The sequence below is a fragment of the Castor canadensis genome, chromosome 13, assembly GCF_047511655.1.
Source record: "Castor canadensis chromosome 13, mCasCan1.hap1v2, whole genome shotgun sequence".
Taxonomy (NCBI): domain Eukaryota; kingdom Metazoa; phylum Chordata; class Mammalia; order Rodentia; family Castoridae; genus Castor; species Castor canadensis.
In genome coordinates this window covers 23,678,039-23,696,641 of record NC_133398.1, presented here as the reverse complement: position 1 = coordinate 23,696,641, position 18,603 = coordinate 23,678,039, and the positions used below count along the sequence as shown (strand labels likewise).

The 18,603-nt window shown below is 37.0% G+C and overlaps 1 protein-coding gene across 6 annotated transcripts in view; it reads left to right on the top strand.

Annotated features, from left to right (window-relative positions):
* Positions 1-18,603, top strand: part of Musk (muscle associated receptor tyrosine kinase) — a 104,558-nt gene that overhangs the window by 31,962 nt on the left and 53,993 nt on the right. For 3 of the 6 annotated variants that reach the window (XM_020173800.2, XM_020173796.2, XM_020173795.2), the window contains exon 6: positions 16,950-16,979. The exons of the other annotated variants lie outside the window; for them this stretch is intronic. In XM_020173800.2, the coding sequence (XP_020029389.1) occupies positions 16,950-16,979 (30 nt within the window). The remainder of the gene's footprint in view (positions 1-16,949; positions 16,980-18,603) is intronic. 6 annotated transcript variants of the gene reach the window in all.

Below are 18,603 nucleotides of genomic sequence, written 5' to 3'. Positions count from 1 at the left end.
AGAGACTGTAGACAAATTTTTCAATAAACTTGGCAGAGAAAGGATAGGAACAGAGAGAGAGAGAGAGAGAGAGAGAACTGGTGTTAAAAATATTGAAAATGTTGAAACTTTGGTGAGAAGGAGAATTTGCACATACAGGAGAGGAGGGAAGCATGAAAAGGAATATGGTGCTGAAGCATGCACAAGGGTGTGTCCCAGGGCCAGATGGAGTAATAAACTTAATGGGGTCACACGTCCTGCTTTTCCCAGGACACTTCTGGTTTACACCTGTTGTCCTGAGATAATTATTAAAAGAACCTTTCTTTTACTTGGAAAAGTATCCAAGTTTCCATGATAAATTTTATTGTTACTCTCCTTAGACTGGAGGAGAGATTTTTCTTCCTTTTAAGAGGAAGGAAGGAGAAAGGGGTATTTTCCACTATGAACCGGTTCGTAAGTTGGGTAACTGGAATTTGACAAAGCTCTAGTCTCATGGTCTCTATTTCCTTTAGGAAGTAGAAAGTAAAATTATCTTCTGAAAATACTTCTATAAGGGGCTGTGAGAGGGAGGCAGGGATAAGGAGAGTGGAAAGGTTTTAAAATAGCTGTGGGATGGGAGAGATGATCACAAGGAAAACTAGGACTGTGAAGCAGGATTAAGATTTGAGTAGAGACTAGGACCGTGAATATGCAAAGTTATCAATCTGCATGGTTGCACCCCCTTCTGAATGCCGCTTGTCGGTAAGTTAAATGCAAAGGTAAGACATAAGTGTTGGAGTTTTGCCAGAAAAAGAAAATAGGGCGAAGGAGAATATTGCAAGAGAGATTGAAACAATGAATCATGGAATCTTTGTGTATCAAATACACTTAGGATTTAATATCGAAATACCACATATGGGACAATTTAAACCTGTGATTAAACACTATCCCTTCTGTAATATGACATATATTGCAATATGAAAATGTGGAAGTCTTCCTAATATAAACACTGATCGCTGTATAATGTACAGGAATAAAAAGTAAATCTCCAGAAGCCAGAAATGAATAGGAATTGAACAAGCAGAACAGCAAGCTGTTATGACTAGGTTCCCCTCTGTCCTGGAGGCCATGGGAGAGGTGCCCATCTCTGTGACCTAGGGGATTATCTCAAGACCCTTAAAGAAGCATGGGACAAGGTTTTAGACCCATGTGAAGTAGATGTTGCTAGTGCTGAGACCCTGGTGTAAAGCTGAGAACCACAAAAGTGGAAAGGTAGGACAGAAAAATCCTATTCATTGGCACAAAAACACAACACAAAGACTTGTCTGTCTTGTCTTGACTTCTAGTTGTGAGGGGGAATAATAGGTCTTTCTTTGTGTTCTTTGACGTAACCATGATAACAGAATTTATTTATTTGAGGCCAAATGTGTATCTTACTACATTCTGTGAATGTGACATTCAGAAGAATCCTGTTCGGTGTGGAGAAACTGGCTGAGTGGGTGTCCTAGAGACACAATTAAACTAGATGGACATTGGTGTGTGTCAGGCTCCCTGTGATGGCATTTTCTGTTATTACCTTGTTTACTGTTGAAATTTTAATCCATTGGACAAAAAGGTTGAGTAGATGGAAAGCTGGATCCAAACAAAGGCCATGAGTCAGCCCTCACCACGGGGACAGGGTGGCCTGACATTCATACTAAGTGGCAAATGAGAGCCAGGGGAGAAGCAGAACAAGAATGAGAACAGAGCCCTTCTAAGTAGAGGGTTGCTATCGGCTTCGCTAATGTTTATACAATTCCTGTTCCATGGGGCTTTGAAAACTGGCATCCTGCCTTAGCAAATGGAAAGGAATTTGGGGAGTAGGGAGTAGGGAGGGAAGGCAAGCCATAGGCAAAATTTAAGTGGCTTCTGTACATGAGTCTCCCTCACATGTCAGAGCACCTGAGTGCTATCTGCCCCTTATGGCTAACCATATCTATTTAGAAGATTATTTTCTGAAGACTTTTTGGTGAACATATGCAGTACATAAGACAACAAGTAGACTTTCAAAAGACCAAAATAGATCATAATTTCTTTTGATCTATCTGTCTATCTTTCTATCTATCTATCTACTCATCTCAGAAGAAGTATCCATAGATATAGCTAAAAGACACCAGCACTGTTTTAAAAATGTTAGCCCTTTGGCTTCCTTTTGTCCTGGAGATCAAATTTTCTTGTTGGATCTACAAACGTGGAAGCGATTATGAGATGTTTACACCACATTTGATTTGCTTTTTCCTTTGTTTATACTGCAGCTCTTAATATGACAAATGCCACGGAGAGAGGTATTTAAATCCCCACGTGTGCTGTGCTCTCACTGATTGCACTTTTAATAAATTTGCAGTGGTCCTGTTCCCGGCATCAGGCTACACTTGTCTGATGCCACTAACAGGTTTGATTTGCTGTCATGAACACATTGTGTATTTTAAAACCAAACAAAAGAAAAAAGTCATAAACCTCTGATATCCCCAAGGGCTATCATTGGAAAATTAAATCTGCATGATTTGATAAGCATGCATGCTCTAAAAAAGAAGAGTTTGACCTGTCGATTGTGACTTTAGGGGATATTATGCTGTGATTTCACCTAAAGTGTTCTATAAGTTTAAGACCTACCACTAAAGTCTCCAAGGAAAAGAAAAAGTATACAATAATTATAACACTGAAGAGGTAGTGCTTCAAGTCAAGGGGAGTTAGGCCCTCTTAAATCACAGTGTTGAAGAAAATATGCTTGAAAAGAATTAAATGGTTCAGCAAGATGTTGACATGGTATTATTTGAAATGAAAAGTTATTGTAATTGTATTGTAATTGTATTGTATTGTTATTGAAATTGATGTACTATAATTGAAGAAAAAAATTTTTTTATCAGTGCTGGGGTTTGAACTCAGGGTCTCGTCCTCGCTAGGCAGGTGCTCTTACCACTTGAGTCACTCTGCCAGTCCAAATTGAAGGAAATTTTAATTTCATTTTTCATGTACTAAAATGAGATGCCCAGGTTCAAACATACATATACAGAAAAAGAAACTTTGTTTCTCTTTAATAAATTAATTTATCCAACAAAGGGGCTCTGAGCAATGTTCTAGGCACTATATGAAGAAAAAAAAAAAAGGCCATACCTTCCTCACTGGGCTAACTTTCTAATTTATGTATTTGAATTCAGGCAAAGAGGTCATGGAAAGCTACTCAAAAATCTATGATGCCATGGATTTCAAATAATTTTATATTGTAATTTCCCTTAGATATCAAATATATAACTTTGAAATTTTAATTAATATATTCAGTTTCATGAATAATAGTCTATACAAGGCATGATTTGGAGAGAGAAACTAAGGGACTGGTTAACAACACAGGCCTAAGACACTTGAGATGATATGGACTTCCTAAGTTCAAATCCTTGCTTCTCTACCTGCCACTTCCAGTAGGTTACTTAATCTCTTTGTGCCTCAGTTTCCCTACTTATAAAATGAGTTATCCACCTCATAAAGTATAAAGGATAAACATATATTTAGAGGTCTCCATAAAAATGACTGGAACAGAGACATCACTCAAATATAAAGTATCAGTGTCATTTCTAGGGCTAATCTTAATTTGTGTGCAACAAAAATGATGATGCAGGGTCTTATGAAGACATTATAATTCTTTTTTTCATGAGTCATCTTATCTTTGAGGTGGACACAATGAAGTTCAATGGAAAAACTAAATTTTTATCTAAAGTCAAGTTCATTTTTATTAACTTTGATCCTATCAGAAGAGCAATTATAGGCTTTAAATCTAGAATGGGGTCTAAGAATCATACAGCTCCATCAGTTATTTTCAGATACAGAAACTTGGGACCAGATCAATCATTATTTTGATTAGGTTAGCAAAAAAGCCAGATTGTCTCAATTCTTATGCCAGGACATCTTCCACTACCCATTCTTGATTCTTCCCTTTGTGAATGTTTAAGTTGTGTGGTCAGTCTCTGGAGAATCACATGCTTCTGCATTGGTTAAACCTGGGTGTTAATCCTGACTGTGGCACTTACTGGTTACATGAAGTTGGACAATTTTCTTGACCTTGGCAATTCTATTTCCTCATTTGTGAATTGGAACCAATATTACTTACAGCACAGAGTTCTTAAAATGGACTAAGCATACACACAAGGTCCACACAGTAGTTCTTTGATAAATATTGGTTGTTGTCAGTATTATCTGTTGTTTACATTGTTGTAAAGCTGGATGACTTCTATCCAAAGACTACTACCGGTTAGGTTTCTCAAATATCATAGCTAGAATGTCAGCATTACCAACTGCTGATCTGGTTTCCAAAGAACATAAATCTGCCCTCAATCAGCAATGCTTTGTACCTACATTCTTAGTACTTGTTAGAGATTATAACTTTGCTTTGGCCCCACAGTGACAAGTAATGTAGGGAAGCTTATCTAAGGAGATGTATGAAAATGTGATTGTATTTTTAGTGGCAAACTGGGGACAACCGGTCCAAAAAGCAACATCATAAACATGGAAGCAATTTTACTGTTTATCCTGAAATTATATTTTATTCACTATAGAAATTTTCCAAAAGTCTTTTGGAAATAATAATCATTCTACCACTTATTATACCCACATAACTCCCAAGTGATAAATTAAAAAAATTTAGTGCCTGGAGAAAACAAATGATCTTCCCAACCAAGTGGAATTTCCCCACTTCTTGGCGTGAGCACTGTGCATCTCATTTTCTTGTACTTTATTTTTTTCCCTTCCTGGCATGAATCTCAGCATAAAATTTGAAGTTTAAGTTGTAGGATCTGTTATGCTAAACTAATCAGAGTTTCCTTCTCTCTTATTACTTCATGGTCATATCATTGATCAGGCCCCTATCAAAACCTCTATAGAAAGAGAAATAACTAGATTGATGGATTAGTGGAACTCTTTCAAGTGGTTCTCAAATATTAGTGTACATCAGAAGTATATCAGATCATCTTAAAAGACATAACTTCAGGGTGTATTTTCCAGAGTCAGATCCCATAGGTCTGTGATAGTGCTTATGAGTAACACCCCAAGGGATACTTCAAGCAAGTCATCCACGAACCATATTTTGAGAAACATTCACTGAAAAATGTCTACTTGGAATGCCTTTATTCCATATGACTTTTAACAATCTAAGTAGACTGTTAGCTAACACACAAATAGTAATGCCTAAGTGTTAGGATAATTTCAAATTTATTATTGTTAAATATTCACTGTTTCAGGTAATGAGGGAACTTCTAAATATACAGAGAAAATTTAAGATGTACATTAGTCAGCTTTCCATTATTGTGACAAAATTCCTGAGATAATCAAATTAAAAGGACGAAAGAGTTATTTTAACTCACAGTTTCAGAAGTCCATCCATGGTTGCTTGACCCTGTCATCTTGGGCCTGTGGCAGCACAGTAAATCAGGAGGTAGCAAGTGACACACAGGCTACCTGTTTACCTCTTATAACCAAGAAGCAAAGACATTCAAGACATCCCTCCAATCTGAAGTTTGAAAATACTTTTCAAATTTAGTGATTAAGATAGACATGCAAACAAGCAGTTACAAAACTCCAATATATTTGCAGCAATGGAGTTTTGGATAAAGTCCGTACACAAGCAAGAGGTCAGGGAAAGCTTCAGAGAAGTGAGACCCAACAGAACTTTGAGAAGACCTGCTTGTGTGTGGGTCATATCCCAGTGAGAGAGGAAAGAGAAAATAGAGGGAAAATACAAATTTGTCATATGTGCACAGCCTGATACTGACTCATAACCAGGGAGCTAAAAGGACTAGAAAGTTTGGGACAGTATCTTTTAGTGATGCAAGAACACCCATAATGGTCTGTGACTTTACCCACAGGCTCACACTGAGATTCTCTTCAATGCTATCCTCACTTGCACGTAATTTTCAAATGGGTCAGCATAGGGACGTACCGTTTGGAGGTATGTGGGCCTGTTTGGCATTCAGAACCCCATTTGAAATGTCACAGAAATGTTCCCAACCCAAGCCACTTTAGGAAACCAGGATATTATGGTAGTACTTCTGATGAAACCAGGATACCATGGGGGAATTTTGAGTAAGATTTTTACAGTACCTAGTTTTCTTCTGGCTAAAATTTCTTAATGACTAAAAAACCCCAAAAAGTTGTTCTTAATAGATTTCAGCTGATTGGATTATTGCCAGCATGTAGGTGTTTCCCTGATCTTAAGTCAAAAAGGTTATTTTGATAAATAACCTAAGATTTGGATTAATGTACCATGGTTATACAAGATTAGGGGAAATTGGGTGAATAGTACATGGAACTTTGTATACTTCATAATTCTTCTGTAAATTTAAAACTAGTTCAGAAGAAAAAGTTTTAGAAAAGAAAGCTAATAATGCCCTAATAATGAAGCAGTTTAACATCTCTTCTCATCAAAAACAGAAGATGAAATTCAAGTGTGATATATTCAATATATTATAAGAACTTTTGTAAATGCCACAATGGATTCCCACTCAACACAATAATAAAACAAACAAACAAATAAATAAAAGAATGAAAAAAAGAGTATCAGAACTGATACTCATTTTATCAGCTAGTGGTTAAACTCCTGATATGTTTTCGTAACAAATTTCACCAAGATAGTCTCAATAGTTGGCTCCTTCTGCAGCTGAGGTTGGTCTGATTTCCTTGGTAAGCAGTGTTCTTGCTCATGCTCGTTAGTCACCATTCATATTTACAACTAGGAAACCGTTATTATCTCAAAGGCCACAGAATGTTCCAATCCAGGCCACTTTAGAGGCTCAGGATTTGCAGGCAGCCGCCCTTCCTGTGAGGGCTTGGAGACCAGAGTGATGCTTTTTGAGGGTGATGTACATGTTTCCTGAAGGAACTTGCCTTCTGAATCCTCCCGAGATGGAGCCACAGTGGGTAAACTGCCTAACGCACTGCTTTGCTTCAAAGGGGACAGAAATATAAACAGTGGCACACACCAGGGTCAAGTTTCTTTGCTTTAGCTACCCACAGTCAAGAAAGAGAAACCAGATATTTGTTTGGATTTGTCATTATTACTGCCAGATTTTCTTTTAATGATTGGAAAACAAAAGAATCTGCTCAGAAATGGGGAATGCCACAGAGCCTCAATATGGTTCCTTTTCAACTATCGCCAGGCCAATTGTTTTAAAATAAAAAAATAAAAATGATTAAAGTGGTTCTTTTTGTTATTTAGAGCATTTAGAGCTCTTGTCTACTCACAGGATCTCTAACACAACACTTCTTAAAAAATATAATGCTGGATGAAATAGTCTGTCTAAACACAGATTGAAATAATCTATTCAGATTATCCGAGTTCTCTCTTCACTGAGTGATTCCTTTCTTACATAATTCAGTTTAAGAATGGAGTGAAGCACATGCTTTCGACACCTGGAAAAGGGACACATGAAGGGATCAATATCTGGGATAAGACAGGTTGACATTACAAAAAGAAAAGAAAAGAAAACCTTTTCCCTCTGAAGTCAGTTGAAGGAACAGCCTTTATGAGTGAGAAAGACATCCTAGAGATCAAAGTGGATTTAGGGGAAAGAGAGAGGAGAGAGAAAGAGAGAGAGAGAGAGAGAGAGAGAGAGGATCTGATTTCAACATTTTCCTTTGTAGCAGTATGTTACGTGTATTAACTGCTTGTACAAATCATACAATTTCATCTTTTTCACAATTCTGTGAATTGGGAGTTAATAACTACATTTTCTGGATGAAAAAAACTGAAGTTCAGAGAAGTTGAGTAAACAACCTAAATCAAAACACTAGAAAGTAGTGAAGGTAGGATTAAAATTTAAATCTACCACCTGGATTGTCTAGAAAGTGTTAGATATGAATGCAAGGAAATTATCCTAGTAGTGTTTGATTTTGCAACTTTTGAATCTGTCTTTCAAGAATACTCTAGAATGGTGTGCTTACAGAACCTTACAGCTGGGGTTCCCTTAAGACACTGACTATAAGGAAAAGTATAAGCAAGTCTGAAAGGCACTATGAAAATAAAACAATCTTCAGAAAAGAGACTTTTTAAAAACGCAAATATTTCTTCTTGATGCACACTTCTTTTTTAGAAATTTTCACAAGTCTTCTTAATCTCTAATGCTGTCACCAAATGAATACTTATAAAGTAATGAAAGCTTGAAAATTTATATTTAAAAGTAGATTTAGAAGCAAGGGCAGGTTAAACTGAGAAACACAACTTTCTATTGTGAGAAGTTACTTTGTAGCACTTACAAACTTTCTATTTCAGTTTTCTATTTCAATAAATTTATACTATAGCAGAAAACTAAATTACATTTGGAATTATTGTCAGGAAGTAGAAGGAAGTTATTTTTCTCCTTCATTTTTATTTTTGAAGAAATTGTAACCTTCCCCCCTTTTTTAAAAATTTTTATTGTTTTATTATTCATATATGCATACAATGCTTGGGTCATTTCTCCCCCCTGCCCCCACCCCCTCCCTTACCACCCACTCCGCCCTCTCCCTCTCCCCCCCACCCCCTCGATACCTGGCAGAAACTATTTTGCCCTTATCTCTAATTTTGTTGAAGAGAGAGTATAAGAAATAATAGGAAGGAACAAGGATTTTTGCTAGTTGAGATAAGGATAGCTATACAGGAAGTTGACTCACATTAATTTCCTGTGCGTGGGTGTTACCTTCTAGGTTAATTCTTCTTGATCTAACCTTTTCTTTAGTACCTGTTCCCCTTTTCCTATTGGCCTCAGTTGCTTTAAGGTATCTGCTTTAGTTTCTCTGTGTTAAAGGCAACAAATGCTAGCTAGTTTTTTAGGTGTCTTACCTATCCTCCACCTCCCTTGTGTGCTCTCGCTTTTATCATGTGCTCAAAGTCCAGTCCCCTTGTTGTGTTTGCCCTTGATCTAATGTCCACATATGAGGGAGAACATACGATTTTTGGTCTTTTGGGCCAGGCTAACCTCACTCAGAATGATGTTCTCCAATTCCATCCATTTACCAGCGAATGATAACATTTCGTTCTTCTTCATGACTGCATAAAATTCCATTGTGTATAGATACCACATTTTCTTGATCCATTAGGCAGTGGTGGGGCATCTTGGCTGTTTCCATAACTTAGCTATTGTGAATAGTGCCGCAATAAACATGGGTGTGCAGGAGCCTCTGGAGTAACCTGTGTCACAGTCTTTTGGATATATCCCCAGGAGTGGTATTGCTGGATCAAATGGTAGATCAATGTTTAGATTTTTAAGTAGCCTCCAAATGTTTTTCCAGAGTGGTTGTACTAGTTTATATTCCCACCAGCAGTGTATGAGGGTTCCTTTTTCCCCTCATCCTCGCCAACACCTGTTGGTGATGGTGTTGCTCATGGCTATTCTAACAGGGGTGAATAACCTCCCCTTTTGAATGTTGGCCTTGTGATCTAAAATAAGTCATTTCTCTTTCACATTAGACAATCACAATAAACCAATAGGCTTCTATTTGGCAAAAAATTCATTGTTGTATTAGCTATGCTTTGTAATGTTTTGTCTTAATTCTGTCAATTTGGGCTTTATGTTTTGAAATGATATTATTAAGTGCATATACTTTAACTATTATTGTACATCTTCCTTTGTGGAATTTGTTTTTAACCTTTGAGCAGTGTTCCTCTTATCCTTTTTATACTTTTTGTCATAAATTCTGTTTTGTCTGATGTTAATGTTGTTACCACATTTTAATTTTACTCAGTATTTTTCTCTCTTTTGGTATTCTTTGATCCTCTTCTTCCAAGCCTTCCTGTTACTTTGTAAGCAGAATATAGTGTGACTTTTAATAATGCAGTCCAAAAAACTTTGATTTTGGTAGATAAGTTTAGATCTCTATACTTGTTCTGAGAACTTATTTCTATTATTTATCTCATGTGCTCTGTTTTTTTATGCTGTTTCTTTTCTCTTCTTTTTCTTTATTTCCTTTCAGCCTTTTTGGTGGAATGGTACTTTACCATACCCCACTTTGCTAATTTTGAAATTATGGATCATAAGTTATATTTTGGAGATAAATTTGACATTTTTAATATACAAATAAATCATTCTAAGAAAGTTTAAAATTATGACATATCTTCTCCAGTCTTCTCATCATTTTGTTTTGTTTTTTGTTTTATCCTGGGGTTTGAACTCAGAGGTTCCATTTGCTAGGCAGGTGCTCTCCCACTTGAGCTATGTCTCCAGGCCTTTTGCCCTGGTTACTTTGGAGATAGGGTCTCACTTTTTGCAAGCCTAGACCACAAACCTATTTTAAGCTTCCCACTGTGACTGGGATCATAGGCATGCAGTAGCATGCCCTACTTTTTTTGAGGCAGGGTATTGCAAGCTTTTTGGCCTGGGCTGGCCTGGGACTCTGGTCTCCTCATCTCAGTTTCCACAAAGCTTGGGATAACAGATACATGCCACCATACTGAGCTATTGGTTGGGATGGGGTCTTGGAAACTCCTTGTCTGGACTGGCCTCAAACTATAATCCTCCTGATGTCAGCCTCCCTGGTAGCTAGGATTTCAGGCATGCATCATCGGCATCCAGCTAGGAATCTTATTCTTTAACCTCCTCTTAGTTCTTGCCATCTTCCTTAAGTATTATCCAACATTTTATTAATTTCAAAATTTGAATAACTTTGCATCCTATGGTTAAATAGTTCCAGTATTCTATGCTACCAATTTTGGAGTTCACCATGTCCCTTTCCAGGTCACTCTTTTTTATTTCTTATTTCTGAAATTTGTTCATCATTAGTCCTTTCAGTGACAATCTGTGGGTAGTAAACACTCTTGGTCTTTATATGTTTGAAATTATCATGGCTTTGTCCTGATCACTCATGTGAAGCCTAAATTGAAAGATCTTTTCCCTTGGTATTATTCTATCTTGTACCTATTGATGAGATGTTTTCTGTCATTCTAACTATAATTCTTTGGTTTGGAATCTAGCCCTTCTTTCTGGTAACTTTGACATTTTTGTCTTTACCTTTAATAGCCAATACTTTTATTATAATTTGTTGTAGTGTCTGTATTCTTTATCTATTACTATGTAATAAAACGCACAGAATCTTAATGGCTAAAGACAACAACAGGCAAGGATCACTTTGCCGTTTCTTTGTACCAGGAATTCCAGAGAGGCTTTGCTGGGTCACTCTGGATCTTACTTGCACTTGAGCTGTTGGCCACTTCTGCAGTCATGTGGAAATTTGGCTGAGCTGGAGGACCTGGTCCAGTGTGGCTTACTCGCAGTTTTGCAGGTTAACTCTCTCTAGTGACAAGCCTCAGTTCCTCCCCACATGGGTCCCTCCACAGACTGCTCAGGTGTCCTCACAACATGGTGTCCCACTTGCCTGCAATCCAATGGAAAACAGGAGGAATTAGTAATGTTCTTATGGCCTAGTCTCAGAAACCACCCATAGTCACTTCTGCCACTTTCTCTTTATCAGACGTGAGCCATTAAGTCAAAATTACCTCTAAGACAAAACATTAGATTCCACTTTTCCAAGGGAGAATTTGTGTACACTTTTAAAGCCACGAGCATATCAAATTATTATTATTATTAATTGGTAGGACTGGGGTTTGAATTCAGGGCTCACGCTTTCAGGCAAGCACTTTACCACTTGAGCCACACCTCCAGTTCATTTTGCTCTGGTTAATTTAGAGAAGGGGGTCTTTTGAACTATTTGCCTAGGCTGGCCTCGAATCTTGATCTTCCTAATCTCAGCCTCCCAACTAGCTAAGATTACAGGTGTGAACCACTTGTGCCTCGTTCAAATTATTTTTGTTAATCCTCCTATGCAGTCATTTTCACAGTGGTTACAATCCCCCTACTCCTTGGAAACATGGGACACTTTTCAAGTACTTCTGCAAAATAAACATCCCTTAGCTCTAGGCCCCAGGCAAAAAAATTCTGATTTAGCAATCTAAGTTGAACTGCTAGTATTTAATTTTTTCTTAACCCTCACAAGTGAGTCTGATGAATTTTATGTTTTAAAAGCCATTACTTTAATGTGTCTAGGGATCCAAATAGTTTTTGAAGTATGGAAATCTCAACTGTTCTCTCTCTCTTCAAATATTGCTTTTCTGCTCTTCCCCTCTTCTCTATCGCACACACTCCTGTAAGCGTATAGCAGAGCTCAGATCTGTTTGCTCCTCTCTCAGTTAATCCTTCAGATTTTTCTCTCCTTTTCTCTTTGCACTAAGGACTGCATGATTTCCTTCATTTGACCGTATCCAAGCCTGAGTTTATCACACCTGCTATGTGTGAGTCTAAGTTATTATATTTTAAATCGCTAGTATTTCTACTGTTTTTCTTCAGGATTACTTGTTTGTATTTCTAATGTCCCTGTTTTATAATTTCTTGTCTCTTTTTAAAAAGTAGATATTGGGTTTTTTTGTTGTTGTTGGGGTTCTTATACTTTCTTTTTACAGTGCGTTAGTTTCATCCAACTCCCAACTACTGAATTCATCACATTTCTTTGCATTTTTTCTTCATGAATTGCCACTGCAAATTATCCTCTGTCTGAAATCATTTCTCCCTTTCTCAGTAATTTTGGAGGTTGCCTTCAGGAAGCCTTCAGCTCCTTCCTTTCAAATAAGGTGTTATAAATTGAAGCTAGAGCCCCCGATCTATAATATTTTAGAGTCCAACCCAAATCCGGTCACTGAGGCAGGTGAATTCTGACTGCAGAACCATGACTGGTACTTCCTCTTTTCACTAATAGGACACTTCACTTTTGCCCTTGGTTTTAAGCAGTGAGCCACTGATCCTACCTCAGGTGTTACACTTCTAAAGAAATCAAACTTGAGCCCCTCCTCCCTGTGTAGAGAACCACTTAGCTATTGTGTTTTGTTCACTTTCCTTCCTTTTTGTTTGTTTGTGACAGGATCTCATTATATAGCCCAGGCTGACCTGGAACTTGTGATTCTCCTACCTGAATGTGGGATTGTAAGCCTGCACTACTACCCAGGCTCTGTCCACTTTCTTGTGCACTGAGATATTTACTTTGTTTTTAAACTTGCTTTCTCTTTTTAGGTGCAAAAAAGGATACCTTTTCTGTTATTTCTATGTACTTATTCTAACTAGATGAGTTTGAATTGTGAACTCAGCACCATTTTAATTAGTAGTCTCTATCCAGTAGAATACCATCTAGCAATCACAAGAGTCTTGATCCCAAAGCTACGTTAACTAACATGCTAATTGAATACTATATGCAAATAAAATCCACACATGCACACACAGAGAGATAACTTTCTATATGCAGAAATACCCTATTAAAAGTTAATTGTATAGCAGGACATCTAACCAGCCAGTCTCGATCCAGAGTCTGTTCTCCTAACCTTAGTGCAATTTGCTACTATGTGATATGTTACTTGCACTGACTTTGTCCTAATCATTGTGATAATGAACTAGCATACCTGGAAACTCTGAAATGCTCATGTTCAAAGGAGCCCTTTCTTGCATATCTCAAATTCTTTCCCTTCATGATTTCATGACTGGAAACTCTCCCCAAATACCTCTCTAACGCTTTTCTAAGGTAGAGCTAGCCAGATTACATTTGGCTTCACCTCCAAGTTCTGTTTGTTTCATTTGCATGTTTTTTCCTCGTGATAATACTAGCACCAGAAAGAAGAGGTCTCAGTGTCATCCAACAAAGAGTAAAGAATGTGCAACGTCAGCTTCCTCTTAGACTTCCATCAGCAGAGCTAAATTCCTACTATCTTCTTGGCTTTCTTTACTCTTGTGACCAAAAGAATGCAAACCTTTCCACACAGTTCTGCCTGTTTTCTCCTGTGGTTCTGTCTCTCTCCTCAGGGTCTACATGACCTGTGTGATTTACTGAATGTAGTCATTTTATTTCTATCAGGGAATCTTGGTGACTTTCCTTCCTTCTATATAGCAATAGATGTCCCTTCCAAATTTCTTCTCCAATCTTCTAATATAGTGAATTGAATAGAAAAAAACCTTATTTTATCTTCCTCAGAACCAAATCTCACATATACACAGTGAAAAATGGTGAGACAGGCCTTGTAAGAGCAAAATGAATAAAAATAAGTGCTAGATATTCATGATTTTTCAGTAAGATCAATTAGCTAACTCTATTAGAATTTCAAATAAAAACTTACACAATTTTATATTCATAGAAGCAAAGCATTTAGAATGAATCCTACTGTTCTTGAAATTTGTTAGACTTCTCATGTGTATTTGTTTTAATTCTGAGCACCACAAGAAGAATTGGTAAGTTTCAGAATTGAGCAATCAAAATGGGGAAGTGGTATCAAATTTGGAAATATGAAAATATTTGTTGGATTTTTAAAAATTTTTTTCCAAAGGACAGAAGTAGGAAATAGATCTTGCCAGAAGTAATTATAAGGAAATTTGGTTTGGATTGATTTGGAGAACATTTTTTATTTTTTAACAGAGTTAATCAAAATAGGTTACTGTAATGATAATGACTTTCCCATAAATAAAAATATGCAAGAAAATGGTAGATTACTTTTTAACTTGAATATTGAAGTAAATAGATTATATTACTTACAGCAACTATTGATTCTCTATTCCACCTGTCCTTCTGGACACCCAAGAAAGCAGAAGGAAAATGCATTAGCAATACAAAAGGAAAAAACTTTTTTTTTTTTAAGTGTTTTCTTTTTTCTACAAGAAACTGCATGGGATTTTAGGAGAAAAAAGCAACAAAAGTATGATAGTAACTTCAATATGGCTCTAAACTGACCCACCTAGAGAAGATTAAAAATGAATTCAGAAAACAAGACCAATAAACTCAAAGTGGTTAAATGAGGATTAACAATTAAGTGAGAATAAAAAGGAGGAAGCAGAATATTTAAAGAAAACTGAGCAAGTGATAAAATACTAAGTTCAGAAGTCAAGAGGGGTCACAGTAAGTTAAGCAAGTGGGACACATGGAAAAATTAGGATTCTAGTTTGACCTTTGGAATGACCAATAAGCAGGCCCACTGAATCAGTGTATAAAAGCTTAAATAGGCTTTACAGGTTATTCTTCCTTAATTTTCTCTAATTTAAAGTAACGTTAATTGTGCATGCGTGTGTGTATACATATGTGTGTATATTAGTGCCCAAATACATAAAATATGTGTGCATATTTGCATTTATGCATAGAAAGAATTTTTTTTCAGTACTGGGGATTGAATCCAAAACCTCACACTTGTTAGTCAAGCAAGTGCTACCATTTGAACCCTACCCCCAACCCTTATGCTTGCTTTGTTTTTGAGATAGGTTCTCTCTAACTGGTCTACAGTTCACGATCCTTCTACTTCCCCCTCTTGAGCAGCTGTGATTATAGTCAAATGACACCACACCTGGCTTCTTTTAAATTCTTCTGGCTAAGGCCTATGTTACAAACAGAGACTCTTGCTGGGCATGGTGTACCACAACTGTACTCCCAGAACTCCAAAGGTTTAGGCAAGAGGATCATGAGTTCAAGGTCAGCCTGAGCTACACAGTAAGAGCCTGCCTCAAACAAACAAACACAATAACAACAACAATCACAAAACCAAGGACTCTGCAGTTTCCAAGTGTCCAGGTGATCAGTCTTAATTATGGAAGAAATGAATACCTACCCAATACCTATGCTTTACCAGGTTCTGTTGGGTATATTGCAAAAAACTAATTTCATTTCATAGACAATCTCCAATCCTCTTTTTAACCATAAGCGTACTCAATTTAGAAGTTTAAAGAAGTCTCTGATCTGGATTCTTAAAAAAATAAGATAAAATAAGAATATACCACTGATTTAGTGGAGGAAGGGATCATTCAGACATAGTAAAATCTAAACAGGAAATTAGAAATTCATTTAAATTTCAGGAAGTTGGGTGCTTAGTAAAATGAGAGCTCACTATGACACTAGGTTAGAGCGGAAGACCCCAAGTCCAAAAAGGAGGTCAAAGTCCTGGCACTGCCCCTTGGGTTAGATCAAGTCTCTGAGTATCAGAATATTTGTCTGGAAAATAGGGCTAAATTGTAGTAATTCTGTTCAGACACAGAGATAGAGATTTGGTGTGAGTTCAGTGAGATGACGCATAATTTGTATGAAAATATCCATCTGTGAAGAACTATTAAGTGTATGTATCCTTATCTTGAAATGTGGTTAACAATTAGCATCAGTATTTTTTAATGGTAAACAAACATTGCAATTGGCTGATCAAGAACTCTAAGGTCTAAATTGACATAAACAAATAGAAAAAAAATAGAGCTGGTGTGGAGCCTACATGGCAATGTTTTGGAACATTGAATTTGGCTCTTGTTGTCTCTTATCTAGGATGTTTTAGAGTTTATCAATTCTCAGTTTTTTATGTCCAATGTAGACTTTTTTTTTTTTCCATTTTCCTCCATAGCATGCTTCATAGGTAGGTTCCCAGAAGGAATGATTTATCCTTTCTGCTCTCTGAGCTGCCTCTGAGCAGTCAGTTAGAGCTGTGGATCTCTGTTGGTGGCAGCCTCTGGTTCTGCAGAAACCCCCTAATCCTCTGTTTACCACAACATGAGTCTATTTCCATAGAAATGATAGCTGAGATCCTGCATTCAACATCACTGACCTCACAGCAGGGCCTTGTAAGAGGAGAAGCCATGCTACCAGAAGAGCAGAATTTATGAGAGTAGTAGGGCCTCCGTTGCCTGGAAAGAAAGGGAGATCGTCCACATTAAAATAAAAATGCACGCATGAGCTACGTAGTTGGGTATGCTGTTGTTTGTTTTCTGCATAATACTGCCTAACTAAGAGTAGTCATTGGGGATCTTATGTCATGTTAGAGTTTGCTTTCAAGAGTTTCCCTTGTTGCATTTGTTTCTTATTGAAATAAGAAACAAGCAGATGCTAATTCATCTTGCTGCACAATTGATATTCTGTTGTCAAAGTTTTCCTTTTTCATGAGGTATTGTTTTGTTTGTGTGTTTACTGTGTGTGTGTTTGTTTTGTCCTGTTTCTATTAATAGAAGAAAACGAACCTGAGCAGGACACTGAAGGTATTTCTTTTTTCTTACTGCGCTGCTTCTTTTGAAACGCATGGCTCTTTCCATTCCTTCATTTTCCCTAATCTTCAAAGCAACTCTAAAGCCATTATTTTGTTAAGGACAAGAGACCTACAGGGAATGCAAAATCACAGTATTTAACGGGATATTAGTGGAAGAGGGACTTTGTTACATAACCTGCTTATCGACCATTTACATTTCTTAAGAAAAGAATGAGCCAACAGAAATATTTGAATTGGGTGTCCCAAACTCTGAAAACACCAGCAAAACCAAGTAAGTTAGCATGACAGCATCAATCCCACACAGGTCAGAACAGAAACTTATTAGTTTCCAGAAGGCTTCTTTTTTTTTTTTTTTTTTTGGTGGGTGAGTGGATGGATGGGGTTAAAATTGTGGAGAATTGCTAAAATGTCAAGGTGTCAGCTTAGGCTTTTGTTTTAATTATGTCAACAGAACAAGTGTTTTTATGCAATTGCTCCAAATCAATAAAAATTATGTTATTTCATTTTAATTCCACACAGATGTGTATATTTTGTGGCGTATGTTAAGAAGAAAGTAACTGGAAATCAAATTTGTCTGGGAAAAACTCCACTGTAGAACAAGAGTTTTGTATCATAGAAAGTGCCTTGCTTTGTGCTCTTCTAACCTGGTGTTTTGGGGGTGAAATTCGTAAGTTCTCATGTAATAGAGTATGACTAGAGGAATTACTCTTAGGCCGGTATTATTTAAAACAGTCCCTCCTTATCTCAGGCTCTCAAATAAAATGCAACTTGAGAATCCTTTACCTGCTTTGGGAGCAGAAGTGTTTCAGATTTCAGAGTTTTTCAGATTTTAGAATATTTGCATAAATTGTGCAACATGAGCACCTCTAATCCAAAAATCCAAAATCTAAAATGCTCCAGAGTTGAAACTGGTTGAGTCATGTCAACACTCAAAAAGTTTCAGGTTTCAGAGTATTTGAGATTTTTCAAATTGAGGGTGCCCAACCTTATTTGAAATGTTTTCCTTTTATCTAAATATCATTTGCTTACACCTAGCATCAACTAAAAGCATTCCGCCTGGCTCTGTATGTGTGTTTTAAGACTCCCCACCAACACCAATTTATTGCTGTCTGTCATTACTAGTTTGAATGCTTTAAGAAAAAAACAAGACAAGCTTCTTTCAGGGAAGCTAGATAATGATAAAGAAAAGAGTAAGAGAAAATAAAATTCATGTGAGCTCACTGTGTCCTTGGAAGTAATCGCTCAGAAATAGAAACTGATCAGAGGCATAAGTATCCCTCTGATGTGTTCCCTTACCAAGGAAAGAGAGGGAGTTCATCTTGGACCAAATTGTTTGTTCCTTTCAGGACTTAATTTGAGTCCCCTGCTTCTTGAGCTTTTCATTACACCACCAGGGCGATTTCAGAGTGAATAGTGACCTTATGCCCTTAATACAATCAGTAATAATACTAATTATGCATCTTATCAAACGGAGGTGAAAGAGGGGGAATACAGATAGGGAAACTCTGGAATTGCTGCCTGCTATGCACAATTTGAATGCAGGATTCTCAACCTGCAGTAAGCACTGCAAATCGGCCCGAGAGAAATGAATTCCAAAACTCATGAATAGATTCCAT